This window comes from Coregonus lavaretus (assembly GCF_964263955.1).
Source record: "Coregonus lavaretus genome assembly, chromosome: 20".
NCBI classification, from domain to species: Eukaryota; Metazoa; Chordata; class Actinopteri; order Salmoniformes; family Salmonidae; genus Coregonus; species Coregonus lavaretus.
In genome coordinates this window covers 13,278,229-13,300,652 of record NC_140007.1, presented here as the reverse complement: position 1 = coordinate 13,300,652, position 22,424 = coordinate 13,278,229, and the positions used below count along the sequence as shown (strand labels likewise).

Here is a 22,424-nt window from a genome sequence, read left to right as displayed (position 1 = left end):
TTTTTTTTGTGTATGGGTGGTCCCGGGGATCGAACCCACTACCTTGGCGTTACAAGCGCCGTGCTCTAGCAGCTAAGCTACAGAGGACCATGGTTCTGTAATTGGCTCATTATAGCATACTTCCCTAGAGATTGTATATGGCTCAGACTCCCCTAAGTATTTAGGGATTCTTTCAGAGGTGACCTGCAATTGACTTGAATTAAATTGAATATTTGTGGGAATGTAAATGACACAGACACATAGTAATGGACACTAGATCCTGGTTCACATTGATCTAGTTTAATAAATCAAATCAAATCAAATTATATTTGTCACATGCGCCGAATACAACAGGTGTAGACCTTTCAGTGAAATGCTTACTTACAAGCCCTTAACCAACAATGTAGTTTTAAGAAAAATAAGTGTTAACTAAAAAATAGATAAGTAGAAAATAAAAAATAATTAAAGAGCAGCAGTAAAATAACAGTAGCGAGGCTATATACAGGGGGTACCGGTACAGAGTCAATGTGTGGTAATTGAGGTAATATGTACATGTAGGTAGAGTTAAAGTGACTATGCATAGATAATAAACTGAGAGTAGCAGCAGCGTAAAAGAGAGGGGGGGGGGGGGAGAGAATGCAAATAGTCCGGTTATGTCATGAGCCCTCTCACTCCACCGGGTTACCACCTTAATTTGTTTCCACTATCTTCCACTCTGCTCACCACTCTCTCTACTCAGCCTAACTAGCTCCACCTGTCCCTGCTCTGCTCTGCTCTAATTACTCTGCCAGCTGCGCTGCATTACCCATTAACCTCTCCCAGTATTTAAAGCCCTGTCTTTCAGCTCTCCTTTGTCAGATCGTCTGCAAAGCTCACACCCGGAACCTGTTTGCTCACGCTTCTGGCTCACCCTTGTTTTGTGACCCCGGACCTGCCTGATCCTTGGATACTCTTCTGCCCCAGGAAAACCAGACCTGCTTTCTGCCATAACGACTCCTGACTACTCTTCAATCCCGGTAACTCTGACCAGCCTTCTGCCTTGCTACAACGTATTTGGATTTCCCTTGAACTGTACTGCTGCCTTGTTTCATCCGCCCCGTTGTGTCTGTGTTTCCCCCCCCCCAGGACTTCTGGACCACCCACCACCGGCGTCATAGGACGCATCGCTGCCACTGGGGGGGGCACAGACCCAGCACATTGGACGGGATCCCTGTTACCCCTGGAGCCTTCACTCACTCCCTACTTCCCTTTTCCCTTAAGTTTTAATAAACTTTCTGGTGTGACGCAATTGTGGTCCTCTGGTCGTCTGTCTGAACCGTGACAGTACGATCTGACCATCATGGACTCAGCGCACACTTCCCCCGACATGGAAACCGACGAACCTGAGCAACCCACTGCCATGCTACGCCTGGAACACACTGAGAGAGGGCTAGCCCGCATGAGCGGCGACATCACCTCTCTGCTTCAGGTCGGCCACCAACAGCATCAGCAGTTCCAGCAGCACCAGCAGCAGTTCCAGCAGCAGCAACAACAACTCGCCATGATCATCCAACTCCTCACCAACCTTACCCCAGCCACTCCGCCCACCGGCCCGTTTCCAGGCAGTCTGCCCACCAGCCCTGCCTCCGAGTTACCTGCCCCGGTCATTGCAGCCGCTGCTCCGGAACCCAAGATTGGTAACCCCGAGCGGTTCAACAGCGATTCTACCCAGGTCCGGCCATTCCTGACTAGCTGCCGACTTCAGTTCTCCTTGCAGCCAAGGACCTTCGCCACGGAGGGGGCTAAGGTTGGGTATGCCATCACTCACCTGACGGGCCGAGCTCGACTCTGGGGAACAGCAGAGTTCGAACGTCAAACCCCCGCATGTGCAACCTTCGACCTGTTTGCTGAGGAGATGCTGAAGGTGTTTGACCTGGATTCACCAACCGCAGAGGCGTCTCGTGAACTGTTCAGTATTCGACAAGGCAGACGTACAGTCGCAGACCATTCCATCGACTTCCGAACCCTGGCAAGACGAAGTTCTTGGAACACACCATCGTTGGTGGACGCGTTCTTCCATAGCTTGGCTGACTATATCAAGGACGAGTTGGTCTCCCATGAACTGCCTTCCACTCTTGATGAAGCCATCGCACTGACTGTCCGGATCGACAGAAGGATACAGACCCGTCGTCGTGAGAGGGGGCGCCAAGGTCCACCAACTACCGGCATTCGGAGAGATCCGACTGGGCTCCTGTCATCTACTGCCACTCACCCAAGTCAGCTTGATCAGTCTGAGCCTATGGAGATTGGGCGAGCCTCTCTCACTCCTGCAGAGCGCCAGCGCCGCTTCACCTCAAACCTCTGCCTCTATTGTGGAGGTGATGGACATCGTGTGGTAACCTGCCCTTTAAAAGCCGAAGCTCACCGGGCATAGGGGGAGTCCGGTTGAGCTCAATGACCATCCAGTCCTCCGACCGCAAACCCCTGCTGCAAGTTCACCTCCGCCTCTCTGACTCAACTCACACCCTGGCTGCTCTGGTGGATTCTGGCGCCGAAGCCAACATAATGGACATCAAGCTGGCACGCCAACTGGGACTGGAGAACCTCCGTTTGACACCTCCTATTCCTGCCCGGGCACTGGACGGACACTTACTCGGGTCGGTCACTCATGTCACGGCCCCGGTCTCGATGGGTCTGTCCGGAAACCATCAAGAAACTATCCAGTTTCACCTGCTCCCCTCTCCAGGCCAACCCCTCATCCTGGGTTACCCATGGCTCCGCCGGCACAACCCTCAGCTCGACTGGGTGACCGGGGTGATCAGGGAGTGGGGAGAGGACTGCCACCGAACCTGCCTGCTTGCTGCCGCACTACCCCCTCGGCCAGTACCTACTAACTCCGCTCCTGACCTCTCCAATGTCCCAGAATGCTACCATGGTCTCAGAGAAGTGTTTAACAAAGCAAGAGCCACATCTCTGCCCCCTCACCGACCGTACGACTGTGCCATCGACCTCCTCCCTGGAACAGCCCCTCCAAAGGGCCGTCTTTATTCGTTGTCTGCTCCTGAAAGAAAGTCCATGGAGGACTACATCAATGACTCTCTGTCCGCAGGATTAATCCGTTCATCTTCATCTCCTGCTGGTGCTGGCTTCTTCTTTGTGGGGAAGAGGGACGGATCTCTTCGCCCCTGCATCGACTACAGGGGACTCAACGACATCACAGTGAAAAACCGTTACCCTCTGCCTCTGCTCACCTCCGCTTTTGAGTTGCTCCAGGGAGCCACTGTTTTTACCAAGTTGGATCTCAGAAACGCTTACCACCTAGTGCGGATCCGGGAGGGAGATGAATGGAAAACCGCATTCAATACACCAACAGGCCACTACGAGTATCTGGTTATGCCTTTTGGCCTCACCAATGCTCCTGCTGTGTTCCAGGCTCTAGTGAATGATGTACTGCGGGACATGTTAAACAAGTTTGTCTTCGTTTACCTGGATGACATCTTAATCTACTCCAGAAACCTGTCTGAACACACCCGCCATGTCCAGCAAGTCCTTCATCGTCTTCTGGAGAATTCCCTCTACGCCAAGGCAGAGAAATGTGAGTTTCACGTCAAGACAGTGGCCTTCCTGGGGTACATAGTGGCAGAGGGAAGTATCCAAATGGATCCTGCCAAAGTATCAGCAGTCACTTCATGGCCAGTTCCGGAGAACAGAAAGAAGCTGCAACAGTTTCTGGGGTTTGCTAACTTCTATAGAAAGTTTATCCGGAACTACAGTACCGTTGCTGCCCCTCTCACTGCTCTAACCAGCACCAAGCAACCCTTCACCTGGACCCCAGCAGCCGACAAAGCCTTCAGTACCCTCAAGGTAAGGTTCACCTCCGCTCCCATCCTCCAGATGCCTGATGTGGACCGGCAATTCATTGTGGAGGTGGACGCCTCGGATGTGGGAGTTGGTGCTGTGATTTCTCAGTGGGCTGCGGAGGATAGGAAGCTCCATCCCTGTGCCTTTTTCTCACGTCGGTTGTCCCCCTCTGAGTGCAATTACGACATAGGGAACCGAGAGCTGCTGGCTGTGAAGCTTGCCTTGGAGGAGTGGCGTCACTGGCTGGAGGGGTCCACCATTCCATTTCTCGTTTGGACCGATCATAAGAACTTGGAGTACATCCGCACGGCCAAACGGTTGAACTCCAGGCAGTCCCGCTGGGCCCTGTTCTTCACCAGGTTTAATTTCACTCTGTCATACCGGCCTGGATCACGCAACACCAAGCCAGACGCCCTCTCCCGTCAATTCCAGAAGGATGACACCCCCTCCAAGGATCCTGTGTCGATTCTGCCAAGTCCCTGCATCGTAGCAGCTCTGACCTGGGATGTTGAGGAACAGGTGCTGGAAGCTCTCCGTAACCAGCCAGGTCCCAGCACTTGCCCAGCTGACCGCCTTTTTGTCCCCGAAAACCTGAGGTCCCAGGTCGTTCAGTGGGGACATGACTCCCGCCTAGCTTGTCACCCTGGCTCCACCCGCACTTACAACCTGCTCGCCCAGAGGTTCTGGTGGCCCTCTCTGAGAAAGGATGTACGGGAATTCGTCCAAGCCTGCCCCATCTGCAACCAACACAAGTCGTCCTGCCAGCCCCCAGCCGGATTGCTGCAGCCCCTGCCTGTGCCCAGACGTCCCTGGTCTCACATCGCCCTTGACTTTGTCACGGGGCTGCCCCCTTCAAGTGGCATGACCGTCATTCTCACCATAGTTGACCGATTCAGCAAGATGGCACACTTCATTCCCCTCCCCAAGCTCCCAACCGCCAAGGAGACCGCCCAGGTGGTCCTGGAACACGTCTTCCGGATCCACGGACTGCCAAAGGATGTAGTTTCTGACCGTGGTCCACAATTCTCCTCCGCTTTTTGGAAGGAGTTCTGTCACCTGCTGGGAGCCACAGTCAGTCTGACTTCCGGATTCCATCCCCAATCCAATGGGCAGTCAGAGCGGGCAAATCAGGAGCTCGAGAAGGCACTGCGATGCATGACTTCACGCAACCCCCACTCCTGGTCGCAGCAATTGACATGGGTGGAGTACGCACACAATTCTCTGACCTGCTCTGCCATCGGTATGTCCCCTTTCCAATGTGTTTATGGATACCAGCCTCCTCTATTTGCCAGCCAGGAAGGAGAGGTTACTTGCCCATCTGCACTTGCTTTTGCCCGTCGATGTCGCCGCACCTGGTCACAAGCCCGAGCCACACTCCTCAGATCCGTTGCCAGCTACACTACCGGGGCCAACCGTCGGAGAATTCCTGCTCCCACCTACCATGTTGGTCAAAGGGTGTGGTTGTCATCGAAGAACCTGCCACTCAGGGTGGAGTCGCAAAAGCTGGCACCTCGGTTCATTGGCCCATTCCCTATTATAAGAGTGATTAGCCCAACTGCTGTCCGGCTCCAACTGCCTAATTCCATGAGGGTGCACCCCACTTTCCATGTGTCTAAGATTAAGCCCATTCATGAGAGTCCGCTGGTCCCTGCTGCGCCTTGTCCTCCTCCTCCACGGCTCGTCGATGGTGGTCTGGTTTACACCGTCCGCCGCCTGCTTCGGTCCAGACGGAGGGGTAGGGGTCTCCAGTACCTCATTGACTGGGAGGGTTATGGACCTGAGGAAAGGACCTGGGTGCCAGCTAGTCGGATTGTGGATAGGACTCTCATCACCGCCTTCCACCAACGGCATCCTGATCAACCTGCAATCCGTAGGGGCCGCCCCAGAGGGGTCCCTAACCGTCCTGCCCGCTCGGCTTCCTGTCCTGTGCCTGATCCTGTCTCGGGACCTGTCCCATCTCCCGACCACGGCCCTCCGGCTTCCTCCGAGGATGAGGACGTTCACTCGGACAGTTCGGAGGAGTTCTAGCCCTCCTCCGGCTCCCCTCCTCCCGCCCGGCGTGGTGTTGCTCTTGGGACTTCTGGGGCCGTCCCTTGGGGGGGGTTTCTGTCATGAGCCCTCTCACTCCACCGGGTTACCACCTTAATTTGTTTCCACTATCTTCCACTCTGCTCACCACTCTCTCTACTCAGCCTAACTAGCTCCACCTGTCCCTGCTCTGCTCTGCTCTAATTACTCTGCCAGCTGCGCTGCATTACCCACTAACCTCTCCCAGTATTTAAAGCCCTGTCTTTCAGCTCTCCTTTGTCAGATCGTCTGTAAAGCTCATACCCGGAACCTGTTTGCTCACGCTTCTGGCTCACCCTTGTTTTGTGACCCCGGACCTGCCTGATCCTTGGATACTCTTCTGCCCCAGGAAAACCAGACCTGCTTTCTGCCATAACGACTCCTGACTACTCTTCAATCCCGGTAACTCTGACCAGCCTTCTGCCTTGCTACAACGTATTTGGATTTCCCTTGAACTGTACTGCTGCCTTGTTTCATCCGCCCCGTTGTGTCTGTGTTTCCCCCCCCCCAGGACTTCTGGACCACCCACCACCGGCGTCATAGGACGCATCGCTGCCACTGGGGGGGGCACAGACCCAGCACATTGGACGGGATCCCTGTTACCCCTGGAGCCTTCACTCACTCCCTACTTCCCTTTTCCCTTAAGTTTTAATAAACTTTCTGGTGTGACGCAATTGTGGTCCTCTGGTCGTCTGTCTGAACCGTGACAGGTTAGCCATTTTATTAGCTGTTCAGGAGTCTTATGGCTTGGGGTTAGAAGCTGTTAAGAAGGCTTTTGGACCTAGACTTGGCGCTCCGGTACCGCTTGCCGTGCGGTAGCAGAGAGAACAGTCTATGACTAGGGTGGCTGGAGTCTTTGACCATTTTTATGGCCTTCCTCTGACACCGCCTGGTATAGAGGTCCTGGATGGCAGGAAGCTTGGCCCCAGTGATGTACTGGGCCGTACGCACTACCCTCTGTAGTGCCTTGCGGTCGGAGGCTGAGCAGTTGCCATACCAGGCAGTGATGGAACCAGTCAGGATGCTCTCGATGGTGCAGCTGTAGAACAGAGATCCTTGGTTATTTTTCCAGATGTTTGCTGACATGTTGCTGTCATTTTAACTTCCAGTAAGGAATGTTTTGTGCCAATGCTGGTTATAAAGACTTTCTGGTCATTTCTGCTTATTAGAAGTAGATCTAATAATTTAACATCAATATGTTAGTTCTCAACTGTTGAGAGATGCATTCTTTTGGAGAACAATGTTGGTCCCAGAGTATTTACATGGTAGTTACATATTGAATAGCATAGTTAATGATGCGTACTGTAGTTCAACAAGTGCTCAGGACCTGCTGGCATCCCACTTTTGTTATTGTGGGCATTACGATGCAGTTAGCTAGCTGGCTTGTTGTTAAATGTCATGACCGGGCACTCTGAGCTGGCTTTGCTTGGCAGCCAGAAGGTTTGTCTATCTGTTTGCACCTCACTCTGCCTCTGTGCTTTCACTGTAATCAAATAGGCTAGTACAGTAGGGTACATATTGATTCACACGTAATGTCTAAGTAAGAACAATGTTAAAACAATGTTAGAAAAATCTCAGATCAATGATCATTATATGTAAAGTAGTATATAGTAAAATGTAGTGATCCATCTCTAAGAAACCAGCCCTGCCACCAGAAATGAGTCGTTAGGACGTCCCCGGCTGGTCATGAAAAGTTGTCAAGACGTTGTGTCATGGTCCTGTGGAGGTTTTGTCTAGTTGCTGGTTTGTTCCGGGGATGTCCTCAAGGACGATTTTAGGACGTTCCCCCCCCCCAAAAAAAAGTGGTTATCCCACTGGCTATAAGGTGAATGCACCAATTTGTAAGTCCCTCTGGATAAGAGCGTCTGCTAAATGACGTAAATGTAATGTAAATGGAATCATGTGGTAAACCAAAAATTGTTAAACAAATCAAAGTATATTTTATATTTGGAACCTTCAAATAGCCACCCTTTGCCTTGATGACAGCTTTGCACACTCTTGGCATTCTCTCAACCAGCTTCACATGGAATGCTTTTCCAACAGTCTTGAAGGAGTTCTCACATATGCTGAGCACTTTTTGGCTGCTTTTCCTTCACTCTGCAGTCCGACTCATCCCAAACCATCTCAATTGGGTAGAGGTTGGGGGATTGTGGAGGCCAGGTCATCTGATGCAGAACTCCATCATTCTCCTTCTTGGTAAAATATCCCTTACACAGCCTGGAGGTGTGTTGTGTCATTGTCCTGTTGAAAAACAAATGATAGTCCCACTATGCCCAAACCAGATGGCATGGCGTATAATGCTGTGGTAGAATGCTGTGGTAGCCATGCTGGTTAAGTGTGCCTTGAATTCTAAATAAATCACAGACAGTGTCACCAGCAAAGCACCCTCACACCATAACACGTCCTCCTCCACGCTTTATAGTGGGAAATACACATGTGGAGATCATCCGTTCACCCACACTGCGTCTCACAAAGACACGCCGGTTGGAACCAAAAATCTCTAATTTGGACTCCAGACCAAAGGACACATTTCCACCGGTCTAATGTCCATTGCTCGTGTTTCTTGGCCCAAGCAGGTCTCTTCTTCTTATTGGTGTCCTTTAGTAGTGGTTTCTTTGCAGCAATTCGACCATGAAGGCCTGATTCACACAGTCTCCTCTGAACAGTTGATGTTGAGATGTGTCTGTTACTTGAACTCTGTGAAGCATTTACTTGGGCTGCAATTTCTGAGGCTGGTAACTCTAATTAACTTATCCTCTGCAGCAGAGTTAACTCTGGGTCTTGCATTTTTGTCGCGGTCCTCATGAGAGCCAGTTTCATTATAGGGCTTGATGGTTTTTGCGACTGCACTTGAAGAAACTTTCAACGTTTTTGAAATGTTCCGTATTGACTGACCTTCATGTCTGAAAGTAATAATGAACTTTCGTTTCTCTTTGCTTATTTGAGCTGTTCTTGCCATAATATGGACTTGGTCTTTTACCAAATAGGGCTATTGTCACAACACAACTGGTTGGCTGTCACGCCCTGGCCTTGAGAGGCCGGTTGTCTTTAGTTGGTTTGGTCAGGGCGTGAGGATCTATGTTAGTATTTCTATGTTTAGGATCTAGATGTGTATTCCTAGGTTTGGCCGGGTGTGATTCCCAATCAGAGGTAGCTGTCGCTCGTTGTCTCTGATTGGGGATCATACTTTAGTAGCCTGTTTGCCTACCTTAGTTGTGGGATCTTGTTTGTGTTCCTGTTAGGCTTGTTTCGTGTATAGCCCATAGGACTTCACGGTTTCGTTGAGTTTGTTGTTTTGTCTAGTGTTTATCCTGTTTAATAAACATGTTCACATACCACGCTGCACCTTGGTCTGACCCATCTCTCAACGATCGTGACAGAAGATCCCACCAACAATGGACCAAGCAGCGTGCCCAGGAGCAGACATCCTGGACATGGGAGGAGATCCTGGACGGTAAGGGATCTTGGACATGGGAGGAGATCCAGGCTGGGATGGATCGCCGTCCTTGGGAACAGACAGAGGAGGCCCGGGTTAGAGAGGAGCAACAGCAACACAGAAGGCGCCGGCCGAGGAGGAAGCCCGAGAGACAGCCCCAAGAAAATGTTCGGGGGGGGGGCTAAAAGGGTGGTCGGGTATCGATAGAGAAGAGCCCTGACCACTGCACTCGTGGGGGCTCAAGGAGGAGTCCTCACTGGAGGAGGACTGGGCGCGGAGAGTAAAAGACTGGTACAGTCGGAGATCTCTAACAACAGTTCCCAGTCACCTCGTGCCTGCGTCTCGCACCAAGCTAGTGGTGCGTGTTCCCAGTCTGGTACGGCCCGTGCCTGCTCCTCGCACCAAACCAGTGGTGCGTGTCGCCAGCCCGGTACGCCCTGTACCTGCTCCCCGCACCAAGCCAGGGGTGCGTGTTCCCAGTCCAGTACGGCCCTTCCCTGCTCCTCGCACCAAACCAGTGGTGTGTGTCGCCTACCCGGTATGCCCCATACCTGCTCCCCGCACCAAGCCAGTGGTGCGTGTTCCCAGTCCAGTACGGCCCGGCCCTGCTCCTCGCACCAAACCAGTGGTGCGTGTCGCCAGCCCAGTATGACCCGTACCTGCTCCCCGCACCAGCCCAGTGGTGCGTGTCTCCAGTCCGGCCCAGCCCGTTCCTGCTCCTCGCACCAGACCAGTGGTGCGTGTTCCCAGTCTGACACGGCCCGTGCCCGTTCCACCGGTGCCCAGTCCAGCTCCGGTCAGCAGCTCCACTCCAGAGCCAGAGCAGTCCGCTCCACCGGTGCCCAGTCCAGCTCCGGTCAGCTGCTCCACTTCGGAGCCAGAAGTCAGCCCCTCTCCAGGGTCGGGGCCTCCCACACCAGGGTCCAGACAGGGCTTGGTGCATCGTGGGGGGATTGCCGATCCAGGCCCAGACGTCAGCCCCTCTCCAGGTTCGGGGTCTCCCACACCAGGGTCCAGACAGGGCTTGGTGTATCGCGGGAGAATTGCCGATCCAGGCCCAGACGTCCGCCCCTCTCCAGGTTCGGGGTCTCCCACACCAGGGTCCAGACAGGGCTTGGTGCATCGTGGGAGGAAGGAAAGGGGAAGCATCGCGCCGAGGTCCAGACCAGGGGCGCAACGGGGAGGCAGAGAGGGAGAGGTCGTCACGCCCGGAGCTGGATCCGCCTCCGAAGCTGAATGCCCACCTGGACCCTTCCCTAATGAGTCAGGTTGGTGCGGCCGGAGTACGCACCTTTGGGGGGGGGGGGGTACTGTCACGCCCTGGCCTTGAGAGGCCGGTTGTCTTTAGTTGGTTTGGTCAGGGCGTGAGGATCTATGTTAGTATTTCTATGTTTAGGATCTAGATGTGTATTCCTAGGTTTGGCCGGGTGTGACTCCCAATCAGAGGCAGCTGTCGCTCGTTGTCTCTGATTGGGGATCATACTTTAGTAGCCTGTTTGCCTACCTTAGTTGTGGGATCTTGTTTGTGTTCCTGTTAGGCTTGTTTCGTGTATAGCCCATAGGACTTCACGGTTTCGTTGAGTTTGTTATTTTGTCTAGTGTTTATCCTGTTTAATAAACATGTTTGCATACCACGCTGCACCTTGGTCTGACCCGTCTCTCAACGTTCGTGACATTGGCTCAAACGCATTAAGAAGGAAAGAAATTCCACAAATTAACTTTTAAGAAGGCACACATGTTAATTGAAATGCATTCCAGGGGACTACCTCATGAAGCTGGTTGAGAGAATGCCAAGAGTGTGCAAAGCTGTCATCAAGGCAAAGGGTGGCTATTTGAAGAATCTCAAATATAAAATATATTTTGATTTGTTGAACACTTTTTTGGTTAATACATGATTCCATATGTGTTATTTCATAGTTTTGATGTCTTCACTATTATTCTACAATGTAGAAAATAGTAAAAATATAGAAAAACCCTTGAATGGGGCGGCAGGTAGCTTAGTGGGTAAGAGCGTTGTGCCAGTAACCGAAAGGTCGCTGGTTCTAATCCCCGAACCGACTAGGTGAAAAATCTGTCGATGTGCCCTTAAGCAAGGCACTTAACCCTAATTGCTCCTGTAAGTCGCTCTGGATAAGAGCGTCTGCTAAATGACTAAAATGTAAATGTAAATGAATGAGTAGGCGTGTCCAAACTTTTGACTGGTACTGAACGTGCGAAGGTTGTTGTCTATTTCCCGGTTTGTTCTGGGAACACCCCCAAGGATGTTTATAGGACGTTCTTAGAACGTTTTGTCATGGTCCTCTGGATGGTTTTGGCTAGTACCCGGTTTGTCCCGGGGACGTCCCCAAGGACGATTATAGGACGCTCTTAGAAACGTTCTGTCATGGTCCTCTGGAGGTGTTTGTCTAGTTCCCGGCTTGTTCCAGGGACGTCACCTGATGGTCGCAAAGAAAAGTTCTACCCAGGGTGCACACACCCACGTTTCATGACACATCACCCACTGTCACTCTTGCCAAGCCCATTAAGGCCCTGATTGGTGACCACTGATCCATTCACAGCTCTTTGTTTGTTGGCAATGTTAGGGACACTGGTGGAAAAAGTACCCAGTTGTCATACTTGAGTAAAAGTAAAGATACGTTAATAGAGATTACTGAAGTAAAAGAGAAAGTCACCCAGTAAAATACTACTTGAATAAAAGTATTTGGTTTTAAATATACTTAAGTATCAAAAGTAAATGTAATTGCTAAAATATGCTTAAGTATCAAAAGTAAAAGTATAAATCATTTCACATTCTTTATATTAAGCAAACCAGACGGCACAATTATCTTGTTTTTTGTCCAAAAATAATAATAAATATATACAGTACCAGTCAAAAGTTTGTACACGCCAACTCATTCAAGGGTTTTTCTTTATTTTTACTATTTTCTACATTGTAGAATAATAGTGAAGACATCAAAACTATGAAATAACACATATGGAATCATGTAGTAACCACAAAAGTGTTAAACAAATCAAAATATATGTTATATTTGAGATTCTTCAAAGTAGCTACCCTTTGCCTTGATGACAGCTTTGCACACTCTTGGCATTCTCTCAACCAGCTTCATGAGGTAATCACCTGGAATGTATTTCAATTAACAGGTGTGCCTTCTTAAAAGTTAATTTGTGGAATTTCTTTCCTTCTTAATGCGTTTCAGCCAATCAGTTGTGTTGTGACAAGGTAGGGGTGGTATACAGAAGATAGCCCTATTTGGTAAAAGGCCAAGTCCATATTATGGCAAGAACAGCTCAAATAAGCAAAGAGAAATGACAGGCCATCATTACTTTAAGACATGAAGGTCAGTCAATACGGAAGGTTTCTTCAAGTGCAGTCGCAAAAACCATGAAGCGCTATGATGAAACTGGCTCTCATGAGGACTGCCACAGGAAAGGAAGACCCAGAGTTACGTCTGCTGCAGAGGATAAGTTCATTAGAGTTACCAGCCTCAGAAATTGCAGCACAAAGAAATGCTTCACAGAGTTCAAGTAACAGAAACATCAACTGTTCAGAGGAGACCGTGTGAATCAGGCCTTCATGGTCGAATTGCTGCAAAGAAACCACTACTGAAGGACACCAATAAGAAGAAGAGACTAGCATGGGCCAAGAAACATGAGCAATGGACATTAGACCGGTGAAATCTGTCCTTTGGTCTGATGAGTCCAGATTTGAGATTTTTGGTTCCAACCGCCGTGTCTTTGTGAGACTCAGAGTAGGTGAATGGATGATCTCCGCATGTGTGGTTCCCACCGTGAGTTATGGAGGAGGAGGTGTGATGGTGTGGGGGTGCTTTGCTGTCTGTGATTTATTTAGAATTCAAGGCACACTTAACCAGCATGGCTACCACAACATTCTGCAGTGATACGCCATCCCATCTGGTTTGCGTTTAGCGAGACTATAATTTGTTTTTCAACAGGACAATGACACAACACACCTCCAGGCTGTGTAAGGGCTATTTGACCAAGAAGGAGAGTGATGGAGTGCTGCATCAGATGACCTGGCCTCCACAATCCCCCGACCTCAACCCAATTGAGGTGGTTTGGGATGAGTTGGACTGCAGAGTGAAGGAAAAGCAGCCAACAAGTGCTCAGCATATGTGGGAACTCCTTCAAGACTGTTGGAAAAGCATTCCAGGTGAAGCTGGTTGAGAGAATGCCAAGAGTGTGCAAAGCTGTCATCAAGGCAAAGGGTGGCTATTTGAAGAATCTCAAATATAAAATGTATTTTGATTTGTTTAACACTTTTTTGTTTACTACATGATTCCATATGTGTTTTTTTTCATAGTTTTGATGTCTTCACTATTATTCTACAATGTAAAAAATAGTAAAAAATAAAGAAAAACCCTTGAATGAGTAGGTGTGTCCAAAGTTTTGACTGGTACTGTATATAGATTTTAAAAAATGTACGGACAGCCAGGGGCACGCTCCAACACTCAGACATAATTTACATTAAATGTTTACATTTACGTCATTTAGCAGACGCTCTTATCCAGAGCGACAGAGCGACGAAATTGGTGCATTCATCTTATAGCCAGTGGGATAACCACTTTACAATTTATTTATTTTTTCTTTCTTTGGGGTAGGGTAAGGGGGGGTAGAAGGATTACTTTATCCTATCCCAGGTATTCCTTAAAGAGGTGTCATTTACAAACAAAACATTTGTGTTTATTGAGTCCGCCAGATCAGAGGCAGTTGGGCTGACCACCAGGGATGTTCTCTTGATAAGTGTGTGAATTGGACCATTTTCGTGTCCTGCTAAGCATTCAAAATGTAACAAGTACTTTTGAATGTCAGGGAAAATGTATGGAGTAAAAAGTACATTATTTTCTTTAGGAATGCAGTTGAGTAAAAGTAAAAGTAGTCAAAAATATAAATAGTAAAGTTAAGTACAGATACCCCCAAAAATGACTTAAGTAGTACTTTACACCACTGGTTAGGGACACCCACATAGTGCTTTTAAATTACATTGTGTATGTTTATTTATACTGTCATTATTATTCAACATTCCTACCTGGGATTTTTTACATTTTTACATTTTACGTCATTTAGCGGACGCTCTTATCCAGAGCGACTTACATTATTATAATTTTTTTCATACCCCCTGTGGGAATCAAACCCACAACCCTGGCGTTGCAAACACCATGCTCTATCAACTGAGCTATATCCCTGCCGGCCATTCCCTCCCCTACCCTGGACGACGCTGGGCCAATTGCGCGCCGCCCCATGGGTCTCCCAGTCACGGCCGGCTACGACAGAGCCTGGATTTGAACCAGGATCTCTAGTGGCACAGCTAGCACTGCGATGCAGTGCCTTAGACCACTGCGCCACTCAGGAGACAATTTGAACTCACAATCTTGGTTCACAGCATTCCGAGCTTGCTGCTACGCCACCATATCCATGACTGATTTCACCTGTATTTCTACACTTTGCACTTCAAAATAAATCTCAGCTCGGTTAAACATACACTCAAGGCGCAGTGGTCTAAGGCAGTGCATTGCAGTGCTAGAGGTGTCACTACAGACCCGGGTTCAATCCCAGGCTGTGACCGGGAGACCCATGTGGCGATGCACAATTGTCTCATCGTTGTCTGGGGAGGGGAGGGGAGGGGTTGGCTGGCCAGGGTGTCCTTGTCCCATTGTGGCGAGCTGTGTGCATGCGTGTTTACTTCGGTTGTACGGTGTTTTGTCCAACACATTGGTGTGGTTGGCTTCTGGGGTAAGCGAGCAGTGCGGCTTGGCAGGGTCGTGTTTTAGAGGATGCATGCCTCTCCTGAGTCCGTACTGGAGCTGCAGCGATGGGACAAGACTACTAATTGGATATCATGAAAAAGGGCTAAAATAAATAATACACTTTTATTTATCATAGGAATTCAGGAGTAACATTAAAACAGAATAATATGCCCCACCAACATTAGACAACTATACAGAAAATCCTCAAATTACCGAGATAAGTAAATGAAATCAATGATGAGTGAATTTGATATTAATATTATGAATTTGAGATTAACTAAAATAGCAGTGCAGATGGCACTCTTTTGCTAAGTGTAGAGATGTAATGATTATGTAGGGGACTTTTGAGAATGCTACAGACTTATTCAGTACTAAGTAATCATGTCAAATGTAATCATATTGTCATTGATTAGAGTTTATACAGTATTTTAGCTGAACAGCATCGCACTTACCTCAAAAACCCCCATACCAATTCATTACGATACAAACTTTGGTTTGGGACACCTGGGACCATCACGTGAAGTCCTGACGACTGGTAAAACAAATGTCTTGAGAACATCTTACAAACTTCATAACATGGTCCTCAATGACATCCTGGTAACTTACAGGGAACTACACAAAGGTCCCCCAAAGAAAGTTCCTTTGGGACCATCACACGACAACCTAATGACTAGTAAAATTAAAGTCCTGAGAACGTCCTATAAAAGTGTTGACATGGTCCTCAGTGACGTCTTAGTAACTTACAGGGAACTACACAAAGGTCCCCCAGAGAATGTTCCCTTGGCACCATCACACGACGTCCCGATGACAGATTATTTTATTTTATTGGGAACGTACTAAAAACGTATCTAGGGACGTCGCCAGAACAAGCCAGGAACAATACAAAAACCTCCAGGAAACCATGACAGTACATTCTAAAAGCGTCCTAAAATTGTCCTTGGGGACGTCCCCAGAACAAACCGGTAACTACACAAAACCTCCACAGGACCATGTCCATGACACAACTTCCTGAGAGCGTCCTATAAACGTCCCTGGGGACGTCCCCGGAACAAACCGGGAACTAGCACAACAGGGAAGGGGAAAAGGACGGGGAAAATGGAAGAAAAATGTCCCTACCAACTAACTCCACACCCATTAAAACCTCACCACTATTCCACTACTTGGCCCTATCTGATCCTACACCAGGCCGACAGCCTGGGAGGATGGGACACTATCGTTCAACACACCTTGTAACTCTTCTGCAGTAAAATCTCGTACACCAAAGTACTTCTCTGCAGCTGACACCACAACATCTATTTTCTGTGATTTACGTTCCATTTCTACTGTACTGAACATCCTTTTATGGTCCAGAGGATAACGTCAAGTTTTCATGTTCCTAGAACGTTCTTAGAACATCAGTGGGATAACTTCTCGCCGAAACCCTAAAAGAAACCTTAAGGGAACGTTGGCTAATGTCCTTAGGATGTACCCTGTTTGCTGGGGGGTCATCTACGGTCTCCGCCCTTTCAGCAACCAATGGTGTGACAAATCAATCCATCAATCCAATAATCAAATTCTATTTATATATCATTCTTACATCGACAATAACCCAGCCTAGATCCCAAAGACCAAGCAGCAGCACAATGGCAAGGAAAAACTCCCTAGACTGAAAAAATCTGGAGAGAAACCAGATTCAGAGGTTCCTCTGATACTGGATATCATGATGTACTGAACAGTTTGTCCCATCGTTCCTCTCTGTCTATCAGTAGGGGGGTTGAAGACAGATGTGTGCTAGAGAGAGCATCGTGGGCTGTTTTTTTCCTGACCATGTGACCTGACTGGGGAAAAATTGTTAGGGAGCAAATATTTAAAAGCAGGAGATTTTCCTGCTCGGGTTATGTGGTTGCCGGTGGTACTAGAGACAGAATTGTGCTCAGTCTACATAATCAGGGCCCAACCCATGTTTTACCACTGTATGAGTAGGTTGTGGCCTGTCCGCCTTCCTGTATTCCCTACCAGCATATAAGGCTTACATATACTTGTTCATACCATCTCTCTACTTCACTGATAGGACCCTGTGAATAATTGAGAATGTGTCAGTCTACACAGGCAGAGTGGGGCAACTTACAGCCTACTTGCCCTTCCCCTTCTGGTAGGGGTGGTGAGAGGAGATATTATGGGCTTCACTGTGTGCGTGTGTGTCCGGATACTGAAGTTTGGTTATTATGGATTGGTTATGGACTGGTGATGCTGTTTGTGTGTTTTGGTGATGATGTGTGTGAGGAAGAGTGAGAGAGACAGAGTGGGAGAGAGAGAGAGAGAGGGAGAGGGACAGCAGATGTCATCCATTACCGTTCCTTGTGTATTAAGTGTGGTCACTGTGCCCCCCATTGCGTGACTGCACACACACCATCACTGAAACAACACAAATCAGGGGCATGGGTCATAACACAATACTTACAGTGGGGAGAACAAGTATTTGATACACTGCCGATTTTGCAAGTTTTCCTACTTACAAAGCATGAAGAGGTCTGTAATTTTTATCATAGGTACACTTCAACTGTGAGAGACGGAATCTAAAACAAAAATCCAGAAAATCACATTGTATGATTTTTAAGTAATTAATTTGCATTTTATTGCATGACATAAGTATTTGATCACCTACCAACCAGTAAGAATTCCGGCTCTCACAGACCTGTTAGTTTTTCTTTAAGAAGCCCTCCTGTTCTCCACTCATTACCTGTATTAACTGCACCTGTTTGAACTCGTTAGCTGTATAAAAGACACCTGTCCACACACTCAATCAAACAGACTCCAACCTCTCCACAATGGCCAAGACCAGAGAGCTATGTAAGGACATCAGGGATAAAATTGTACTGAAGAGAGCTGGGACCACAGTCTCAAAGAAAACCATTAGTAACACACTACGCCGTCATGGATTAAAATCCTGCAGCGCACGCAAGGTCCCCCTGCTCAAGCCAGCGCATATCCAGGCCCGTCTGAAGTTTGCCAATGACCATCTGGATGATCCAGAGGAGGAATGGGAGAAGGTCATGTGGTCTGATGAGACAAAAATAGAGCTTTTTGGTCTAAACTCCACTCGCCGTGTTTGGAGGAAGAAGAAGGATGAGTACAACCCCAAGAACACCATCCCAACCGTGTAGCATGGAAGTGGAAACATCATTCTTTGGGGATGCTTTTCTGCAAAGGGGACAGGACGACTGCACCGTATTGAGGGGAGGATGGATGGGGCCAACAACCTCCTTCCCTCAGTAAGAGCATTGAAGATGGGTCGTGGCTGGGTCTTCCAGCATGACAACGACCCGAAACACACAGCCAGGGCAACTAAGGAGTGGCTCCGTAAGAAGCATCTCAAGGTCCTGGAGTGGCCTAGCCAGTCTCCAGACCTGAACCCAATAGAAAATCTTTGGAGGGAGCTGAAAGACCGTATTGCCCAGCGACAGCCCCGAAACCTGAAGGATCTGGAGAAGGTCTGTATGGAGGAGTGGGCCAAAATCCCTGCTGCAGTGTGTGCAAACCTGGTCAAGACCTACAGGAAACGTATGATCTCTGTAATTGCAAACAAAGGTTTCTGTACCAAATATTAAGTTCTGCTTTTCTGATGTATCAAATACTTATGTCATGCAATAAAATGCAAATTAATTACTTAAAAATCATACAATGTGATTTTCTGGATTTTTGTTTTAGATTCCGTCTCTCACAGTTGAAGTGTACCTATGATAAAAATGACAGACCTCTACATGCTTTGTAAGTAGGAAAACCTGCAAAATCGGCAGTGTATCAAATATTTGTTCTCCCCACTGTATATACAGTGAGGGGAAAAAAGTATTTGATCCCCTGCTGATTTTGTACGTTTGCCCACTGACAAAGAAATGATCAGTCTATAATTTTAATGTTAGGTTTATTTTTCAGTGAGAGACAGAATAACAACAAAAAAATCCACAAAAACGCATGTCAAAAATGTTATAAATTGATTTGCATTTTAATGAGGGAAATAAATATTTGACCCCCTCTCAATCAGAAAGATTTCTGGCTCCCAGGTGTCTTTTATACAGGTAACGAGCTGAGATTAGGAGCACACTCTTAAAGGGAGTGCTCCTAATCTCAGTTTGTTACCTGTATAAAAGACACCTGTCCACAGAAGCAATCAATCAATCAGATTCCAAACTCTCCACCATGGCCAAGACCAAAGAGCTCTCCAAGGATGTCAGGGACAAGATTGTAGACCTACACAAGGCTGGAATGGGCTACAAGACCATCGCCCTGCAGCTTGGTGAGAAGGTGACAACAGTTGGTACGATTATTCGCAAATGGAAGAAACACAAAATAACTGTAAATCTCTCTCGGCCTGGGGCTCCATGCAAGATCTCACCTCGTGGAGTTGCAATGATCATGAGAACGGTGAGGAATCAGCCCAGAACTACACGGGAGGATCTTGTCAATGATCTCAAGGCAGCTGGGACCATAGTCACCAAGAAAACAATTGGTAACACACTACGCCATGAAGGACTGAAATCCTGCAGCGCCCGCAAGGTCCCCCTGCTCAAGAAAGCACATATACAGGCCCGTCTGAAGTTTGCCAATGAACATCTGAATGATTCAGAGGAGAACTGGGTGAAAGTGTTGTGGTCAGATGAGACCAAAATCGAGCTCTTTGGCATCAACTCAACTCGCCGTGTTTGGAGGAGGAGGAATGCTGCCTATGACCCCAAGAACACCATCCCCACCGTCAAACATGGAGGTGGAAACATTATGCTTTGGGGGTGTTTTTCTGCTAAGGGGACAGGACAACTTCACCGCATCAAAGGGACGATTGACGGCGCCATGTACTGTCAAATCTTGGGTGAGAACCTCCTTCCCTCAGCCAGGGCATTGAAAATAGGTTGTGGATGGGGATTCCAGCATGACAATGACCCAAAACACACGGCCAAGGCAACAAAGGAGTGGCTCAAGAAGAAGCACATTAAGGTACTGGAGTGGCCTAGCCAGTCTCCAGACCTTAATCCCATAGAAAATCTGTGGAGGGAGCTGAAGGTTCGAGTTGCCAAACGTCAGCCTCGAAACCTTAATGACTTGGAGAAGATCTGCAAAGTGTGACAAAATCCCTCCTGAGATGTGTGCAAACCTGTTGGCCAACTACAAGAAACGTCTGACCTCTGTGATTGCCAACAAGGGTTTTGCCACCAAGTACTAAGTCATGTTTTGCAGAGGGGTCAAATACTTATTTCCCTCATTAAAATGCAAATCAATTCATAACATTTTTTGACATGCGTTTTTCTGTATTTTTTTGTTTTTCTCTCACTGTTCAAATAAACCTACCATTAAAATTATAGACTGATCATGTCTTTGTCAGTGGGCAAACGTACAAAATCAGCAGGGGATCTAATACTTTTTTCCCTCACTGTAATATCAGTCTACATCAAGTCCCAAAAGTGGGTTATGATCATAATTGTGCCATTCAGTCAACACCATGTTAGAAGTATCCTAATTAACCAATAGAAGTGTCACGACTGCATCATGAAACACCACATGGCAACATTTTAAATGACAGCGTACTGATGTGTATAGTGTATATAGTGTACAGATTAATCATTGATCGCTCATGAACCTGTATTTATTGTCTGCATATGCCCTTCTCTATGTTTGATTATGTGTTTGTATGTATGCACAGTGCCACAACCAACATTTCCCCATGGGGATAATTAAGTCATTATCTTATCTTATGAGAGAGATGTACAGGTATAGACTCCAAATATAGAGCTAAGAACAGAGGGGAGGGAAGGCAGCATTGTTGCAACCCTCTAGCGATGAGGATGAATGTACATATGTGGCTAGAGAAATAGATTTTTAATTATTATCCTTGTTTGGACATGGTTCAGTCATACACAGTTAATACTATTTTCTCACCACAATATTTCACAATGACAGTAATATTTCACTATGCTGTATGGGTTGCCCTGTTTTGCAGTTGGGATTTTTAATAGTACATTAACTTGTTCCTCTTGATTTCTCTGTAGAAATGCTCATGGACTCTACAACGGCAACAGCAGAGCTGGGATGGACTGTCTATCCAGCATTGGGGGTCAGTAGAACAAAGCATCTCATTACATGACACACCAGTTTGGAAACCTTTTAAAAACTTTTAGTCATTTTGCAGAACCATTTTTTTTATCATCTCTAGCTGCAGCAACATGAGAAGGCCAATTTAGAACAACAACAGTAAATCAGGAATCAATACCCTTATTTGTTTACCATCATGTTCATACACCATTGTTGTTAGGAATACAATTAGGGGCAGCAATATATCCGGTCATAGGTTGCAAAAGGCCCCAAAACAGCATGTGTGAAACCCCCCTGATGTAGTGGTTAGAGTTAATCATTTATTTCATAAAATAAACTTCTAAGCAAAGTGGAATGTGGTAAATTTGCTTACGTATGCCTTTCATGTAAAATGTAAAAGTGGGAGCTGTCTGACGAATTGCAAGGTTGTTTTATTAACTCTGCTGAAGGAAGATTGTCTTGTCATAGTGAAATCAATAATTCATGAAGTGTGTGTGGTGTCAGGAAGATAAACAGTGTGAAAGCCGTGAGCCAAGTGATACATCATCTGAATAGTCTGACTGTCAGCTCGTTGTGTAGGCCTCAGAACAAGGCAGCCCAGGAAGACAAATGTCTGACATGGAAATGTCCACTTTTATATTTATTGTCTATGGACTGTGTTTGTAATTCCACATGGGGTCTCATGCAGACAAAGTTACATAGACAAAGGTCTAAAATACAAGCAGAAATATAACAATGTTATTTTGATAACAATGTTACCTGACAGTATATTCAATTGGATTTGGTCACTTTAAAGCTTGTCCAATAGTGTCCAATTGGATAATTTATATGTATTTCAATTATATTATTTAATCATATCATTACATTTACATTTTACATATTTAGCAGATGCTCTTATCCAGAGCGACTTACAGTTAGTGAGTGCATACAATATTATTATTTTTTATTTTTTTCATACCCCCCGTGGGAATCGAACCCACAACCAACTGAGCTACATCCCTGCCGGCCATTCCCTCCCCTACCCTGGGCCAATTGTGCGCCGCCCTATGGGTCTCCCGGTCGCGGCCGGCTACAACAGAGCCTGGATTCTAACCAGGATCTCTAGTGGCACAGCTATCACTGCAATGCAGTGCCTTAGACCACTGCGCCACTCGGGAGGCCATATCATATTGTTACCACGTTTATTTTGACATTAATCATATGATATGGGTTCTTGGGTTTTTTACGATCAGTAATCAAATGTCCCATTAAAATAATTTGTTGACTGATTACTTGTT

At 47.4% G+C, this 22,424-nt stretch overlaps 1 protein-coding gene across 1 annotated transcript in view; it reads left to right on the top strand.

The window, feature by feature from the left end:
* The window catches only part of LOC311147362 (ephrin type-B receptor 2-like), a gene marked incomplete at both ends in the record, with an annotated part of 56,191 nt that overhangs the window by 11,262 nt on the left and 22,505 nt on the right, over nt 1-22,424 (top strand). Inside the window, one exon of the mRNA XM_084184049.1 lies at nt 21,105-21,184. Coding sequence (XP_084040175.1) covers nt 21,105-21,184 — 80 coding nt within the window. The remainder of the gene's footprint in view (nt 1-21,104; nt 21,185-22,424) is intronic.